We start from the raw sequence: 17,882 nt of genomic DNA on the forward strand, positions 1-17,882 counted from the left end.
CCCTTCCCCCACCCCGCCAGCTCCCTATTATTCCAATCCCAACGTACTTAGTGACAACACTGATTTTCACACCAAAAACTCCCGTCTGCTTTTTTGATGGGGTCCTCTTGAGGCTCATGTCCCGACTTGTAAACTTCATGGAGAACTCCACTTTGATCTGAAGGATAGTCAAGAAACCCAGGGTCAGGCACTGCAACAGGAAAGCCTCTTTCTCATTTTATGCTTGTTCCCCAACCTCTCAGAAGCTCACACTAGCTGCAAATCAGTGGGGTGCATTCTCATACTGTGTTCTGCAAAACCCATGGTTTTTTGGAATGTTATCTGGCGTCCACCGCGAGAAGACTGTCCTCTATTATCAACTGCCAAGATTCTTAGAGAGACAACTTATATGAACAAGTGAACACACAACACTGCCCTCTGAGTCAAACCCTTTCTTCATCTAGGTCTGTATTGTCTACATACATTAACTGGTGGCAGCTCTCCAGGGTTTCAGAGAAGGATCTTTCCTAGTTCTATGTAGAGACGTCAGGGACTGAACCTGGGACCTTCTGTATGCAAACTAAATGTTCTATCCCTGAGCCATGCCATGACGCTGCCTCTCTCTCAGCCTAACCTACCAATACTCACAGGAACATTGTGAGTATAAAATGGTTCTCTCATTGCTCAGCTCTCAGCAGCCAGTGACAGCTTGACTATCACTGAAGCTTTGGACTGGGGGGAGACTTAGGACTGCTTAGAGCAGGTGTGTCAAACATAAGGTCCACTGGCTGGATGAGGCCCCCAGAAGCAATTTCTTGCCCACCCAGTCCCTGAAATTATGAACAAGATTTGCACACTTTCTCTTCTGTCATTTGCAGCTAACGAGTTTCTATGTGAGGACACACTGCTTATTTTTGGCCATCATCTGCTTAATGATGTCACTTCCTGCTTAATGATGTCACTTCTAGCCCTCAATGCCACAAATGCTAACTTCAGCCCACTACATGAAATGAGTTCACCCCTGGCTTAGAGCTTCTGCTGATGAGCAGATGATTTTCTAATGCATTGTTGACTGTTCTCACTACCATGTTCTCTATTAGGCATTTTAAGCAAATGTTATTTTGCTTTTAGTTGTTTTATTTTGATTTTGTGTTATCTTGGAGGTCTTTCTGACAGAAAAGTGGGGTACAAATATTTTAAAAATTGGTTAATAAAATGCAAAGTGCGCCATCTTGACCTCCACTAAGGAAGACGCAACACTTGTGATACCCACATTCACAGAGAACATCAACATAATTCATGATGTTACCATGCAGACTAGTCTGCTTGGCCCTGAAGAGGAACCAGAAGCAGTTTTTCAGTTACTGGATGAAAGGAGAGAATGTCCAAAAAGAATGATTTAGCATATTCAGGGATAGGCATCTGGGGCAAGCTCCATGGGGTGCAGCATGTAGTCACACTCCTTCCTTACCCCATTCATCTCAATCACATCCATGTGCCAATTCTTCGTCTGTACCGTCTGGGGATCCAGCTGCAAATAGAGCAACAGGAGAGAGTGAGATCTCAAATGAAGAAAGCGAATCTCAGCAGTGATATCACCAACAATGGGTAACAGTGCAAGGGCAGATAGAGTGTATTTTTTCTGTACCAAGTCCCACCAGGCTTTCTGGATTCACTTTCAATTGCAAAAGAGGCACATCAGCCTGGAGGCCAAACACCAAATTTATGCAACCAGGCAGGTCTTACACGTTTAAAGATTACACATACACACAAATTTTGTGCGATGAGTACTGAAAAGGTCAGGTGCTGAATTTCATTTGTGAAGACATGATTAATGTTTTGACTTCAATCTAAAATAATTTATTTGCAAGGCTGCATGTATATTGTCATAATGTGAAAACTCAGAAAAACGTGCTGAATGCAGTGTAGCACTGGGCACAAATTTGGGTACTGGAAAAAACACAGTTTTATTTTTTAAAAGCACAAACGTTTCTACCCTAATGGCCACAAAGATATAAATGAAAGTGACTGGGCAACGACTGCTAAAATCTCAAGAGCCAGAAAGAGGTTGAATTAGATTCCAAACAGTCAAGAGAAGCTTCAGCACTATATCTCTTTCTTTCTGCTAGCATCAGAAAACCACATGAATTAATAAAACATGCATTATAAACTAATAAGGGCAGCAATCTTTCTATTGATTGCAGAATTCAGCAGTTTTTTACGTGCAAAATTTCAATGGTTTTTAAGGCACACATCCCTGTTTATATCTAAATGTTGTAGCATTAGCAGTGACCTCTGGAAAATTGGTACAGTCCTTCTGCTTTCTTTTGTCTTTCTCAGATCCCAAGGTTCCCTCCTCCCCCTCCCCCCCAGATCTCTGCCCCAGATCTCTGGTTAATTGAATCATCAACTAGCACATGTTCAGTTGATTGAAACATCAATACTGTTCCAAGTGATGGTTGACAGACCATCCTTGCTAACAGCCAGGGGTACTGTCCAAGATATTTCCCAAAGGGAGATGGAAACCCATAAATTGGGGATTTTCAGTCTACTGGTAGAATGGCCCAGATGTGTGGAAGAAGTGGAGGAGAAAGGAATTTTGAGACAGAAGCAAGCAAGGGTTCTTTTGCATACTAATACTTTGCAGTGCTATTCATCTGGCAGCCCAATCCTATGCATGTCTACTCAGAAGTAAGTCCCAATCAATCATTTGGAACCCCTTGCCTGGAATTGAGGAGCATAAAAGGGATGCACCATCATCCCAACCTAGTAACTGCTACCCCTGCAACTGATGTTGTTTAAAAAACTTGTATCCAACCTTTCCTTTGTATCCAAACTTGTATCCAACCTCCCTCCCCCCACAATGTGGGGTGGCCAAGGACAATAAAACAAAACAAAGCATGGTCAATCAAAATAACATCAGAGGGACCACTTGTAAAGGAACAAACTATCAGGGAGGGGAACGGCATTGGTTTGTGGCTTCTCTGTGTGAGTTTGTGCTTCCCTTGCACAAAAGAGGGAAAGAATAGAAGATGAATGTTCATATACTTTTTCATTTGAAAGTCTGTAAAGTCATTTATGCAGCAAAATAAATTAGGAGATGGATCTGTGACCCAAAGGACCCCACAATCTTAAAAAGAATCTCACAAGGGAGACACCTGCAAAAGTATACTGGAAAAGATGGTAAGTTGGGGTGAACAGCAACAGTTGCTCTCCCCCTACTAAATATACCAGAACTACCACTTAAAAGGCACCTTCTTGCCTAGGTAGGAAAAAGTTCATATATTGGTGCATTAGGTTTAAAAGTCCAAAACCAACAACCATATCATTATTAGGGCCAATGAAAAAGACACAAGATTTTCAGTGGCAAATGATTGAATTCAGAAATCTTAATCAGTCTGGATGTTAACCAAAGCAAGGCAAAAGGGGGGGGGGGAGTTGGTGTAATAGCCCTAAAAATCTATCATTTATCACAAACTTGTACACGGTCATACTGGTCCATGAGATGAAAAATCCAAAGAAAGGCAAAGTAAGTAGGACCAACCAAAAATTAACAAGGTGTCAACAGCAAGCTTTCAAATCCTATAGAATTCTCTCTCAGGTGAAATGGTAAGCAAAAATAAGGAGGAATTGGGCAGGTGGTCTGGTCTAGAGGGTAGAGCCTCCATTAGCCTGAAGATAACATCAGAAGGTTGTCAGTTCACCGGCAGCTCCCTGAACAGCTGAGAATGGCGAGACCTTGAAGCAGCTGACAAGCCAAGCTGAGTGATTCCACCTGCTCTGGGTATGAGCAAGAAGCATCTTGGCTGCCCTCCATATGAGAGATGGAGCTGCTTGTCAGCCTGCGTGGGAGAACTGGAGGCCAGAAGTGAGACCAAACCAGGAAGATCCATTCTAAAATGTTGTTGGTTCTTGAAAGAGAGAACCTCTATGATTGTAAAAATCCCCTTGAGGATACTTAGGCAGGATTTAGAAATGCCTCCCTATGTAAACTGCCTTGAATAAAGTCAGAGGAGTAATCCTATGACCAGAAAGGCGGTATATGAATACCTAGTTATTATTATTGAGGGGATACGTTGTGCATTCCCCAATACTCTGCGGTTTGTAAAAATCAGAAGAGGTTTTTCATGCAGACATGAATCAGCCTCTGAAGGGTGTGAGATGAATTCTATACAGAGCTACTTAGACCAGGGGTCCCCAAGGGGCCACATCCAACCCCCCACAAGATTTTAACTGGCCCGCAGCAACTTAAAATATTTTATTGCTATTTTTTTTACCAGTAGTTTACATTTTTACTCATGATTTATCATTTCTCAGTTTAGGCATAGCATTGTTTCTTTGTAACTGTCACATTACTTTTGAGTTCCGAATCATTACATGCTGACTACAAAAAAGATCCAAATATATTCACTCTTTTAAATTTCATTCATAAAACTGATTTTTTTTGGTTCACAAAAATGTGAAAATATATACAATGTGGCCTTCGTACTGAAAATAATGGCTTAGATCAGTGTTTCTCAACCAGTGGTAGTTGTACCACTCATGGTACTTGAGGTGGTGTCACTTGCGGGACCCTAGACCCCTCCCATATGGCAGAGAGACCAGCAATGCAATGTGAAAAGCAGTGGTAGGAGGCTTGGCTCAGCAGACAGAGCTCCAGCACATGATTTTTTCACACACTAGATAAAGCCCTCCCATCCACCTTGAGCCTCTTACCAGTGTTCACTGCACTGCATCTCACCTCGCAATCCAGAAGTAACAGGTGATAACATCATTACCAGTTAATTCCAGTGGTACTTTCAATAGGTGAACAACACAAAGTGGTACAACAGAGGACAAGCATTGAGAAACACTGGCTTAAACAAAGGAAGCAAAAAACTGCCAAACTCCCTCTTCTATTCTCCCATTTATTTCCCTTTAAGGGAACTCCTCCCTTCTATTCCCCCATTTATTACCCCTTAAGGAAAGCCTCCAAGTAATGGTCAATAGGAAAGAAGATTCTCGGAGACACTCTTAAATCAGCACCACTACAGAAAGATGCCAAACAGACAGGTTGTTTTGTGTCTTCTGTGTCTTCATTGTCTGGTTTTCCCAATGTCCTAGCCAGCCCACCTGCTGGGACTGGCATGTGCAAGTCAACGTGGCATCAAAGTCCACCTGTCAAGTAGGTAGGAATGCTCAGCTGGTTGTAAAACATCCAACAGGACATAATCAAACTTTCAGGGTTCTTAATGTTAAGCCCAGGGATGCTTCTGGGTATTCTGGCGGCTCCCTCAAAGCACACATCTGTGTGCGGTCAAGCTCTCACCTGCTTCCCGGGGAATCAGACAAGTGTCATGATACTGAAGAAAGGACAGTCAGGGCACAGTGAGAGTTAGAGAACTATTTTGCTTTTAAGTTTGTGTGCAACTGCCTGCTTGTATTTTTGCTAAGCTCTGTATGCGGGCATCGGAAGCCATTTTCCAAGCCTCCTTGTTTCCTTCTTTCCCCCTTATGTGATCCAAACCCCTGCCCCCATCAACTCATTTTTCAGTTTAACTCTTTACATGCCAATGGTTGAACCTTGGTCAGAGCTTTGCCCTAGTCCTCCTTGATCCTTGGCCAAACAGTACTGGTTAGGCTTTTGAGGAATTCTCTCTACATCACTGGATGGGGAGGCTTCCAAGAGCAATGTTTCTCCGCCTGGGTTTGTCCTCCTGGTGGCAGCAGAGCCTACTGATTTTGGCCCTGACACAGGGGCAGATCAGGGAAGAGGCACCTGTATTAGGGCTCCTCCCTCTCCCAATCACCACACCCCCCAATATTCTGGAAAAATAAAGTCCGTAAATTAACTCAGTCCTGCCTCCAGCTTTCTCGTTTACATCTTGTTTCTATGTACGTATACTAAAGATGGGAGTGGGAGGGAATAATCATTGTCTTTCCTTTATTCCTGGGCACCCTGGCCCTTGAGGTGCGGGGTGCCACAGGGTTCAATTCTGTCCCCCATGCTATTTAACATCTACATGAAACCTCTGGGAGAGGTCATCCGGGGGTTTGGAGTGGGGTGCCATCAATATGCCGATGACACCCAACTCTATCTCTCCTTTCCTCCAGACTCCAGGGTGGCGGTTGAGGGCCTGGAGCGCTGTCTGGAGGCAGTGAGGATCTGGATGGGGGCTAACAAGCTGAAATTAAATCCGGATAAGATAGAGGCTCTCCTGGTTCGGAAATCCTCGATGCAGGTGCTGGACTATCGGCTTGCACTGAATGGGGCTGCACTCCCCCTGAAGGAGCAGGTCCGCAGCTTAGGGGTCCACCTGGACTCGCAGCTGCTCCTGGATTTCCAGGTGGCAGCTGTGGCTAGGGGGGCCTTCGCTCAGCTTCGGCTGGTGTGCCAGCTGCGGCCGTACTTGGATCGTGCAGACCTGGCCATGGTGATCCATGCCACGGTGACATCGAGGTTAGATTATTGTAACGCGCTCTATGTGGGGTTGCCCTTGAAGACGGTTCGGAAACTGCAACCAGTGCAGAATGCGGCAGCCCGTGTGGTTACTGGAGGTAGGAGGTTTGACTCTGTCAGTCCGCTTCTCCAGCGGCTACATTAGCTGCCCATTCGTTTCCGGGCGCAATTCCAGGTGCTGCTTTTGACCTTTAAAGCCCTATACTGCTCTGGGCCAGGGTATCTTAGAGATCGCCTACTTCTGTACAATCCGGCTCGTCCTCTTAGGTCATCAGAGAAGGCCTTTTTACAAGTGCCGCCGCCTAGGGAGCTACATGGGGCAGCAGCTAGAAATAGGGCCTTCTCAGTAGTGGCACCAACGCGATGGAATTCCCTTCCCCTTGACTTAAGAATGGCTCCCTCTCTTGAGACTTTTTGGCGAGGCCTGAAGACTCTTTAAACAAGCCTTCTGAGTTCTCAGCTTTTTAAACATCTTTTCAACATCTTTTAATTTTTTACAGGCCTGATTCTTTTATGACTTGCTGCTGTATGCTCTTTTTACCTTTTTGCTACTTGTTGTCTGACTGCTGTTTTTATGATATGTGTTAATATGTTTTTATCTGTTTTTAAATTATGTTAATCTGTTTTAACTATGTTGTTTAATCTGTTTTTAACCTGTTATAAGCCACCTTGAGTCCCTTCAGGGAGAAAGGCGGGGTAAAAATAAAGTTGTTGCTATTATTATTATTATTCCTGAAGCCCTGGTAGCAGCATGAGATCATATTTAGCATCCAGTGAGGCTCTCTCTACACATGTCTGCTCAACTCCATCTAAAGACTGTTTGTAACTGAACATTTTTGTGGCTATTACACACACACACACACACACACACACACACACACACACACCCGTTTTTGCTTTTCTCAACATCCAGCCTGATAGAGCTCTGGAAAACACTGCCTGGCCCTAATTCTAGGGCAGCAGTTGTGATGACTCAATTTAAGTATCACTTAGCCCAAAATGAATGTGGCCCCACACTGAGGAACTGGTTCTGCTTTGAAACAGGCCCAAGGGGGGAGGGAAGCCCTCCTGAGAACTGGTGAGCAAGGGAAGGAGCACCAGGAGCATACAGATTAAGGGGCAGATAGGTTTTGGGGCTAGCTTAGTTCAGGTGGTGCTGGGCATCAGCAGCCCACGTCTAGGGATACCCTAGCTGGCCCATCTCACAATCTAGGGGAAGCTGGATGTTCAGCGGATCTCACAAGCAGGTGCTGCACTTGTTCCAAGGAAGCTAAGCCTGCTCAGAAGCCCTGTGGAAAAAAAGAACACGTGCCGTTTCATGCCCTGCCAAGAAACACTCCCATCAATCAAGAATATTTCTGGAGACGGCTTTCCTAAAATAAAAAGGGCACATCTTCCACACGGCCCCAAGGGCCATTTGTAGCCTCCTGGGAAAACAAGCCATTTCCGCAAGGCTTTTGCATTCCTGTACCATCAGAGCAGAGTCCACCTCAGACAAGAATCGTCACAGCTCCTGCTGGGCTTGGGCACTCCGAAGCACTGCAAGTTCCCAGGAATCAGAGGGGCTTTGGAACAAAGGTAGAGAGGGAAACCTACACTTGAGCAATGGAGGACAAGCCCAGCCAGCCCATCGCAGGTGGCTTTCAGATCTCAGTTACCTGAATCACTCTGTAGTCAACAGGGTCAGCTTCTTCAGGCATTCTGTTTGTAGCTATAAACATAAAAGCATGACTGTGGCCAATGTGTGTATTATCTATTCTGTAAATGTATTCTATCATTTAGTTTTACTACTACCTTTTATGGTAGGGAGCTGGGGTTGCTTGTGGCTCCCTGCTGAGCATCCCACACAGTTGCAAACCTGAGCTTGTAGCATGGAAAAAAATCCCTCAGTGAGATATTACTGAATGCCACCAGGGAGGGGGAAGAAGAATTGTGCAGAGTGAAGAATCCCCCCCCCCCCAACTCCAGAAGTCCAAGCCTTGCAGAGAGTGCTGGGAAAGAGACATTTCAATCACAACCAATGGCTGCTATGAGGATCAGAACCAGCTCTGGATCATCTGCACTGGCTTGTTCATATATTCTGGCCCATTTTAAGATACTGGCAATCGCTTCCAAAAAGCGATTCTGAAAAGCCTAGATCAGCCATTTTCAACCACTGTGCCGTGGCACACTGGTGTGCCATGAGTAGTCCACAGGTGTGCCACAGGAATTTGGGAGAAGGTCACTTATTAGTAGGGCCAGTGGGGGATGTGAGCCCTCCACTGGCAGCATGGTGCGCCTTGTCAATTGCCAAAAAACCTGACGGTCTGCCTTAACAATTTTCGTGCCTTGTCAGTGTGTCATGAGATGAAAAAGGTTGAAAATTGCTGGCCTAGATCAAAGATATCTCCCAGCATATCAACCTGCCTTATTCCAGGTTCAGTGCACTGGTGCATCAAGCTCAGTGTTTCCCAAAGTTTGTCCTCCCCCATAGCACTTCACATGGTCCACCTATTCGAAGTACCACTGGAAGTAACTGGCAATGACACCATTACCAGTTACTTCTGGGTTGGGAGGCCAGATGCAATGCAACAAACGCCAGTAAGAGGCTCAGGCTAGATGGGAGGGCTTTTTAGAGTGTGGAAAAGCCTGCTTTGGAGCCTCCTACTGCTATTTGTTATGTTGTGTTCCTGGTCTCAGTAGCAGGTGTCCAGGGGGTCCTGTAAGTACCACCAGACACCACCTCAAGTACCACTGGTTGAGAAACACTGATCTAGCTCATTTCTCTCTCCTGTGATTGGTAATGGCTCTCCAAGATCTCAAGCAGAGAAAGACTCTCCCCAGCCCTGCTGCCCACAATCATTTGCCTAAAGATGTTGGGGACTGAACCCGAGACCTTTTGCATTCAAAGCATGTGGTCTGCCACTGAGCTTATCCATGGTACCATTTGCAGCCACCTTATGAGCCTTCCTGGTGGAGGGGGTGGTGTCTTTCATTGGATACTTTAATTCTGGGAAAGAAGAGCTAGGGGTACACAGAGCAAAGCTCTCTCTGTGGTGCTGCTACTGCCACTGCTGTGGAATTGTTTTCCTAAGGAAGCCAGTCACTGCTTCATTTCAGGTGTCCCACTAAGAGCTTGACCAAGTGACTCAAGCATTCTTACTGTCAGCTTGTTCTAGGGGCCATGCTGCTATTTACTCTCAGTCATCATGGATGCTGAGCTAATTGTAAACAGGATTGGGATACAGTTTCTGAGATACTCTTTCCAGGCCCTCTTTGGGAGCTGCCACCACCCCGCATGTTCAGTGCATAGTGCGCCACATAAGGCTTGCAGATTCAGACCCCCGTGCTGTGCCAGTGCCTCGAGGGTACACGTAGTTTCCCCCAAGGCGCCTTATATCTTGGGACCAGCAAACCAGGCAGAAAACTTCAGAGGGGATATGCTGTTGACATTTGTAGGGAGAAAGCAGCACCCCCTCCCCCTTCCTTCATCACAGCAGGCACCAGATGCCATACAGGCTCCCTCCATCCCTCCCACAGGCTGAGGAGGACAGGAAAGCAGCAGATGGAGGAGGGCGAGAGCCCCACATGGCAAGGCGATAAGAGAAGAGAGGCGCCTCCTCCTACTTAGCCAAGGACCATAAGGCTGGAGGCAGGCAGAGTTGAAGGTACTTTCGAAAAGGGATCGCTGCTTGTGAGGTGTGCACATTCATCCTATTTTGACCCTTTGGGCTGAGTGGGTCAGCCTCTTTTTGGATCACTTCAACAGACTTGCAAAACCTCTATGCCACTAGAGGCAACAGCATGATAAAAGGGATACATGTACACGACAAGTGAACCAATGCCTCTCTGCCACTTTCCATTCCTCTCAAGAACTAAGGGTTGTCTCCAGCCTTGGGCGACAAAAAGAACACACTGGGGTCAGTGACCAATTAAAGAACACCAAGTTGACTAATCCTTTGCCTTTAACCAACAGACCGATCAGCCTGCCAAAACTTCACTATGGGAAAGGCCATTTTGCATACTTTCCTTCTGCATTCCCAAGGGCAGCAGAGCCTAGAAACCAAAACAGCCGCAAAAAACCAACCAGCATTTCTTTAACTTGAAGCCCCATAGATCAAAATCACCTGTTTTAGCAGATTTTGACAGCAATTAAAACTAGGTTCATAAGCAGTCAATTACCTCTGGTGAGGAAGGTTTTCCTTGAATGCCTAAAGCAGAACCATTTGTGAACGGAAAGCCTTCGTTCTTTGTTCAGTTCCAGGCTGCTGATACGTCCCCAAAGGCCTGACATTGGTGCGCTTGGGTAGGTGGACAAGTTACTTCTGGAGACTCGTTTTCAAGACTGGATTACAGTTTGTAAGCTAATAAAATACACACAGGCATGCATGCAAACCCACACAATTCCATGTCTTGGAAAACACCGAGTTCTGCCAACTGCACCATGAGCAGAATAAATAAGATCAGGCATACAGTGCTATTTGCCCAGTGCTGTTTCCCAAGACCGTCAGATGCGATTTATCTGAACACCATCAGAACAAGCAGGCAAGGCCTAATCAGGTTGCAAAGAAAGATCTCTCAGCTCTGGCCTCTGGCACATCCTATGATCCCAAAGGAGGATCTTCCAAGCCCCTAGATCACGGGTGTCCAAAGATTTTGGCAGGAGGGCCACATCATCTCTCTGACACTGTGCCGGGGGCCAGGTGAAAAAAGAATTTACATTTAAAATTTGAATAAATTTACATAAGTTTACATAAATTAATATACTAGAGGTGGAACTTATATGAATGAATGAAGGTCTTGCAATAGCTCAAGGCCTATAAAAGGCCTTACACAAAGCAAGTCCAGCCTTTCTTTTGCTGCCACTGCTGCATCACAGATGTGAAACAGCAAGCAGTGGAGGGAGCCCCTCATCCCACAGCTCACGCAAGAGGTCAAACAGTCACCCACACACTGAGAGCAGTTGTGTCAGGCCAGTGCGGGCTCCAACAAATCTCCGGAAGGCCAGAGGCTCATTGGAGACTGGGGGCTCCCTGAGGGCCGCATTGAGAGGCCTTGAGGGCCGCATGCAGCCCCAGGGCCGGGGTTTGGGCACCCCTGCCCTAGATGGATGTCCAAGGTGGGCTGCTCTGCTTACCTTTTTGCCATAGCTAGCCACGAGGCTGCAACCAAAGTGACTGGTTGCCTCTATGTCTTGGATTTAAAAAAAAAAAAGGAAAGGAAAGCAGCCCTGGGTCCGTTCCCCTGCCTCTCTGAACACCCCTGTAAAACAATCCAACTGCCCTGAATTTAATTTGAAACAATCACAAGCTCTGCCACTGTGGTTCCTTCCCCCCACTGCCCCTTTGAAGTTCCCCAAGATCCCATATGGAAGAGGTTTTGGGAGGGCCCTGACTATATTAAAGCCAGGTTGGTCTCACGGTTAATGCCATAAACCTGTCATTCAGAGCCACCCTCCCTTCCCAGCCTGCAGCAGTCCTACCAGGACTGTGTAGAGGGGGGGAAAAGAGCCCCTTGGTGCTTCCTGAGGGGGCCAGATAAAAAAGAGGCATTGAACAACAGAGTGATCTGTAGCCCTCCAGGGCTTGCACTGAGGCCAGAGTGCTACCCCATAATTTCCCTCACTCTCCAAGGCACTAGAAAGGTTGCACACAGGAAGGCTGCTGTCTCAGCAGCAAAGTTACACACACAGCAAACTACCCTTGGCCCTGCTTACCACTTAAAACCTTAAAAAATACTTTTCAAATCTTGTATGTTTGCCTCATACCAGTTCTGCAAAGTGGATCCCCATGTTAGAAATCGAGAACTGAAGCAGAGAGAAAAGAACTTAGGACAAGCAAAAGTGAAACTTAGGCTTGAGAGAACCATGGCTTTAATCGCCTCCTCCTTGCATGTTTCTTTTGCACTTCTATTGCCTCTGATCAGATAGGTTTTGAAGGTTTTTTAAACCTACCAAACCTGTTCACTAGAGGTGAAAAGCTAGGACAAGTTGTGTGCGCCCATCACAAACAGCAATCTTTGACTCCCAGAAAAAGTACAATCCCTCATCAAATCTCCAGCAAGGAGACCAAAAGAAAAGAAAAACAGCAGCCCTTGTAGAGTTTCTTATTACCAAGCATTTGCAATTGTGCATTGCACACTTGCAGATAGACAGTCAGGAGGGTACCCAAGCAGAGCACAGTCCCACCCCAGCACAGGATTTGGGGGCAAGTCTCATGCGTACAAGCCAAACAACAACATAGCAGATGCCCATCTGCCCAACTGCAATGCAGAGATGTTCTCAAGTTCCAGAGGAGCCTTTGAAATTGGCCTCTGCCCGTCGTGTTCTGGTGCACCAGCCGGCTTGTGTGTCTCCGACAAGAACTGATGATGCAAGCAGGAAAAGGCTGCCACACAGCAGTGTGAAAAGCTGAGCCACCAACTCACTGTGCCCTACAGAGGAAGAAAGAAGCACAACACCCCCATATCCAAGCCCACCAGGACCACCTGCAATTGGCTGCACAGATTATCTCCTTACCACACATTTGCACCTAATCCTTGCCCCTTGGAATTACGATGCAGATGACCAAGGTAATCCTAACTCATTTTATGAACAGACCAAGGGTTCATCTAATTTAGTATTTGGCTTCCAGCAGCAGTCAGCTGATGCCTCTGGGAAGCTCACAAGTAGAGCACAAGAAGGCAATTGACTTCCCCTCTTGTCCATTCCCAGTATCTGTTCATTGGAAATCTACTTCCTCTGAAGGTTCTATTTAGCTGCCATAGCTAATTATTGTTGAGTTTGTCCAATTCCTTTCTATAGCGATCTAAAAAAAGGGGCTTTCAACATAGCTTGCTGTTGTGAATGTCCCTAAGTCAAATCTGCATTGAGTCAAAATTAAATGTCCATTATGCCAAAAAGTATGGTAAACAAACGCTTCGGTAAAGCAGCTACCACATTTTCCAGACTCAAAAAGAGAGTCTGGTCCAACAAGAAGCTGACAGAACATACCAAGATCCAGGTCTACAGAGCTTGCATCCTGAGTACACTTCTGTACTGCAGCGAGTCATGGACTCTCCACTCACAACAGGAGAGGAAACTGAACGCTTTCCACATGCGCTGCCTCCGACGCATTCTCGGCATCACCTGGCAGGACAAAGTTCCTAACAACACAGTCCTGAAACGTGCTGGAATCCCTAGCATGTATGCACTGCTGAAACAGAGACACCTGCGTTGGCTCAGTCATGTCGTGAGAATGGATGATGGGCAGATCCCAAAGGATCTCCTCTATGGAGAACTCGTGCAAGGAAAGCGCCCTACAGGTAGACCACAGCTGCGATACAAGGACATCTGCAAGAGGGATCTGAAGGCCTTAGGAATGGACCTCAACAAGTGGGAAACCCTGGCCTCTGAGCGGCCTGCTTGGAGGTAGGCTGTGCAGCATGGCCTTTCCCGGTTTGAAGAGACACTTTGCCAACAGTCTGAGGCAAAGAGGCAAAGAAGGAAGGCCCATAGCCAGGGAGACAGACCAGGGACAGACTGCACTTGCTCCCGGTGTGGAAGGGATTGTCACTCCCGGATTGGTCTTTTCAGCCACACTAGACGCTGTGCCAGAACCACCTTTCAGAGTGCGATACCATAGCCTTTCGAGACTGAAGGTTGCCAATACAATACATTATGCCCAAAAGTACTTCCTTTTGCCAGTTCTGGTAATCAAATGGGGTAGGGGAGAGTGACGAGAGTGAGCAATGGTGTCATTTTCACATCGGCACCTTGTGCATAAATAAGTGCTCTCTATTGTCAATAAATATACCTTTCTATCCTGGTCCCCCACACCCCCTGTTTAGACTTCCAGAGTGTCCACATATGGCATAGCAAATGGAAGGAAGAAAGGGGAAACAGAATGCTTTTCCCCCTGCAATACCAGAACCTGAGTCTACCCAAAGGAATGGGCAAAGCAGACTCAAGACTTATGCAAAAGAAAGTCCTTCACACAACAAATAGAAAGCTCTGGAATTCACTGTAGCATGAAGTGATGCTAAGAACTAAGACAGGACTAAGCATCGATTTTCAACCTTTTTCCATCTCACAAGCACACTGACAAGGCACTAAAATTGTCAAGGTACACCATCAGGTTTTTAACAATTGACAAGGCACACCATGCTGCCAGTGGGGTACTCACATCCCCCACAGGCCCTACTAATGAATGACCTTGTCCCAAATTCATGTGGCACACTTCTGGATCACGGCAGACCAATGTGCCATGGCACAGTGGTTGAAGATGGTTGGACTAAGGACCAAGCTAACTAAGACAGGACTATGCTAAGGACAAAGGGCCCAATCCTATCCAACTTTCCAGCACCAGTGCAGCCATGACAGGAGGGTAGTGCACACACAGAGGCCTCCTTAAGGTAAGGCAACATTTGTTCCTTTACCTCGTGGCTGCATTGCAGCTGCACCAGCAGTGGAAAGTTGGATAGGACTGGGTTCTAAAACAGCCTTGAAAAGGGATTAGACAAATTTATGAAAGGTAGGTTTATTAACTAAACTAACTAAATGTTTAGTTAACTAAACGTTAACTAAATGGAACCTCCACGTTCAAAGGCACTCTACCTCTGAATACCAGATGCTGGGGACAAACAAGAAGGGAGAGTTGCTTTGAGGATAAATGCTCAGAAAGCAGAAAATAAGTTCTTAAAATAAATACCAAACAGACCATCAACTTCTTATCCTGCTTGTAAGCTGCTAGGCTGCACTGGAAATGGTGTGCTGGACTTTGGACAGATTCAGCAAGCCAAGTCTTGGATTCTTCGGTAATTGGGGGGAGGGAGTCAGCACTTGGACTTCAATAACGCATCCTAGATCTTGGGTGGCCCCTTGGAAACAAGAGAAAGGAACGTCTCCAGCAGAGGAGCCATGAGGGCCCCAAGCACATGATAGCTCTGGGAGACAGCAACACTTCCATCCCCCCCAAGAGGAAAGCGAACACAAAGACAAGGGAAGCTCTTGCAGCTGCTGCCTTCTTTGTATCTCAACAAGGGCCTGAGCCAACATTTGAAGACAACAAGCACGGCCACCTGTTGCACAGGGCTGTCTCCTTTGCAATTGCACCATACATCTCTTTCCCAATCCTCAGACGTGTGCACATTCTAAGATCCCATTTCAATAAACCAGAGATGCCGCAATCTAAGTCCTAAACATGTGAAGGAGCAGAGAAGAGTCTGCCTCTGGTAAATGCAGAATGCAATTTCTCTCTCAAGACAGGAGAGCAGCTCTACACTGCATGCCCTGGCTTAACAATCATGTTTTTGCTGCAGAAAACCGCAGTTCAACAGACAGGTACCATCATCAGACTACCATTCCCAGGATTTTTGGGGGGTGGGACGGGAAGGGCATGGAAATTAACCTGGTACAAAACAGATACAGGAAGCTGGACTAGATGAGCCTATGGCTTGATCCAATGGGGCTGTTCTTATGTTCTTATCTGTGCTCTGGGACTACAGTCTTCCTAATGTGACAGGAAAAGGTTCCTGGCCCGAGGATGTGAAGAAAGCCCACAGTGCAGCAGCAGAGCATGTGCTTCAAACACAGGTCATACACACATACATCAATGCCAGCACCTCCAGTTTAAAGGACCTTGGGCAGCAAGGCTAGATAAAGGACCTCTCTGTCTGAGAGCTCTGAGAGTTGCTACTTGGGAAAAGAGACAATATTGGGTTAGATCTGTGCTTCCCAAATTTTTTTGACTGGTGGCTCCCTTGACCTACTGGGTCATTGGCTGTGGCTCCCAATTAGGGCTATACATTGTATAGGGCATTGGGTTTTTTGTAAGGATTCTACGGCTCTCCTGACTGGTTTCCACGGCTCACACTTTGGGAACCACTGGGTTAGATGGACCAAGGTGGCAGAAGGTACCTTCCTGTGTACCCTCCAGGCAGGCTTGACCTTCACCATCAATAAGCCACCAATGCCTTGGCTTAACCATTGCTGCCAAGCTCTGCTGGGATGCTGCTGGGTGGATATAACCCCACCTAGTGCTACTAAGCCATATAGTAGTTCCGTTTAATCACACACCCTCCACTTAAATCCTAGTCAGCACACTTCCAACCCTTCAGCCTCTCTCTGCTCCAGTTCCCATCACTGACCACATAAATAGGGCACCAGCACCTCACCCCTCCCCAACTAGACCAGAAAACCCGATAGCCAGACCAGAAAGCCTGTTTTCCCAGAGAGAGTCTAGCTCTATTTCAGCAGAGAACACAGCAATGGAATAGTTAAACCATTGATCTGATCCCTGCTCCCTGGAGGGGTGAAAAATCTGTTTTTCCTCTTCATGGTGGGCAGGGTGAGGACAGCTTCTGCACAATGGAAGGCACAGAGACAGGGCTTCCCAAACTTCCAGGGCACAATGTTGTGGTTCTGCATTAAAACTGGGAGGTACACTCACACTCAACAAGGTCACTCTTCCTCTTACACACTCCAACACCCCTGTGCTTCTGCATGAATCACTAATCTGAGCTGGATTGGAAGAAGGTAAGCAGTGGGAGCTCTTACAGAGATCCAACAGGCAACCTCCTCTGAAAGCAGGTAAGAATTCTCCTACACCAGGAAAAACAACACAACCATTCAGAGAAATCATGTTTTTGCACACAAACCTTTGTTAACGTGCCTTATTTGCTGATGGCTCTGCAATAACAGCAACAAACAACAAGCATGAGTGAGTGCTGTGCTAATGAGGCAAGCTTTTAGCTTACTAAAAGCACTATAAAAATGTAATGCACAAGAGTAGAATTGCTTTATGGTCCTCTGGTGGAAACCACAGAAGCCTGCAGCATGGAGGAAGACTTGCTAGGGTGAGCAAAAAGTTCCATGCACTGGGTAGCCAGGAGTATGTCAGACCAAGTACTGAGGAGAAGACTACTGGATCATTAACCCTGGCCCAACCTCAAGGGCAGGATGAGGCAGCTGCCTAGACTGAATGACAATGTTTTGGGGACTTCAGGCTAATTTGGAAATCCTTCAAAGGAGAGGCAGGATTTTGCCTCCTTCAAGCAACAATGGGATCTGAGGATTGGAGGTAACTGCTTGTCATAACACAGAGTGTTCCCAAATGCATTTCCTCCCTCATTCCATATAAGTGAATGGTGTGAAAGTTACCATTCACTTGAAGGGAGCAACTATTCACTTGCAGGATCAAGGAAAAGGGGCTTCCATGGGGAAACTTTTGAGGAATAAAGATTCCCCCTTCCTCACCCACAGGTCTGGGGTGGGGGATAGGTGGGTTCATAATCTCCTCACACATACAACTGCAGTCCCTTCCAGTGGTTTGGAAGGGGATGCAACCAAGATATCCCCGCAAGGGGATATACAATGCCCTTCCCACAAGAAGGTGCCAGGGCAGACGCAACATTAATTTCCACCTAGGGGAGTAAAACAGCTTTAGCCAGCTCTGCCTTTGACAGCTGTAGAGAAGCTGTCAAACAAAAATTAGGTTAATACTTCCTG

General features: G+C 46.5%; 1 protein-coding gene across 2 annotated transcripts in view; it reads right to left on the bottom strand.

Annotated features, from left to right (window-relative positions):
• Positions 1–17,882, bottom strand: part of ABR (ABR activator of RhoGEF and GTPase) — a 138,338-nt gene that overhangs the window by 8,428 nt on the left and 112,028 nt on the right. For both annotated transcript variants that reach the window (XM_066634796.1, XM_066634795.1), the window contains 2 exons: positions 1,451–1,510; positions 48–157 (listed from right to left, as the gene is read on the bottom strand). In XM_066634796.1, coding sequence (XP_066490893.1) covers positions 48–157; positions 1,451–1,510 — 170 coding nt within the window. The remainder of the gene's footprint in view (positions 1–47; positions 158–1,450; positions 1,511–17,882) is intronic.

Source organism: Tiliqua scincoides, chromosome 8 (genome assembly GCF_035046505.1).
Source record: "Tiliqua scincoides isolate rTilSci1 chromosome 8, rTilSci1.hap2, whole genome shotgun sequence".
Classification (NCBI taxonomy): domain Eukaryota; kingdom Metazoa; phylum Chordata; class Lepidosauria; order Squamata; family Scincidae; genus Tiliqua; species Tiliqua scincoides.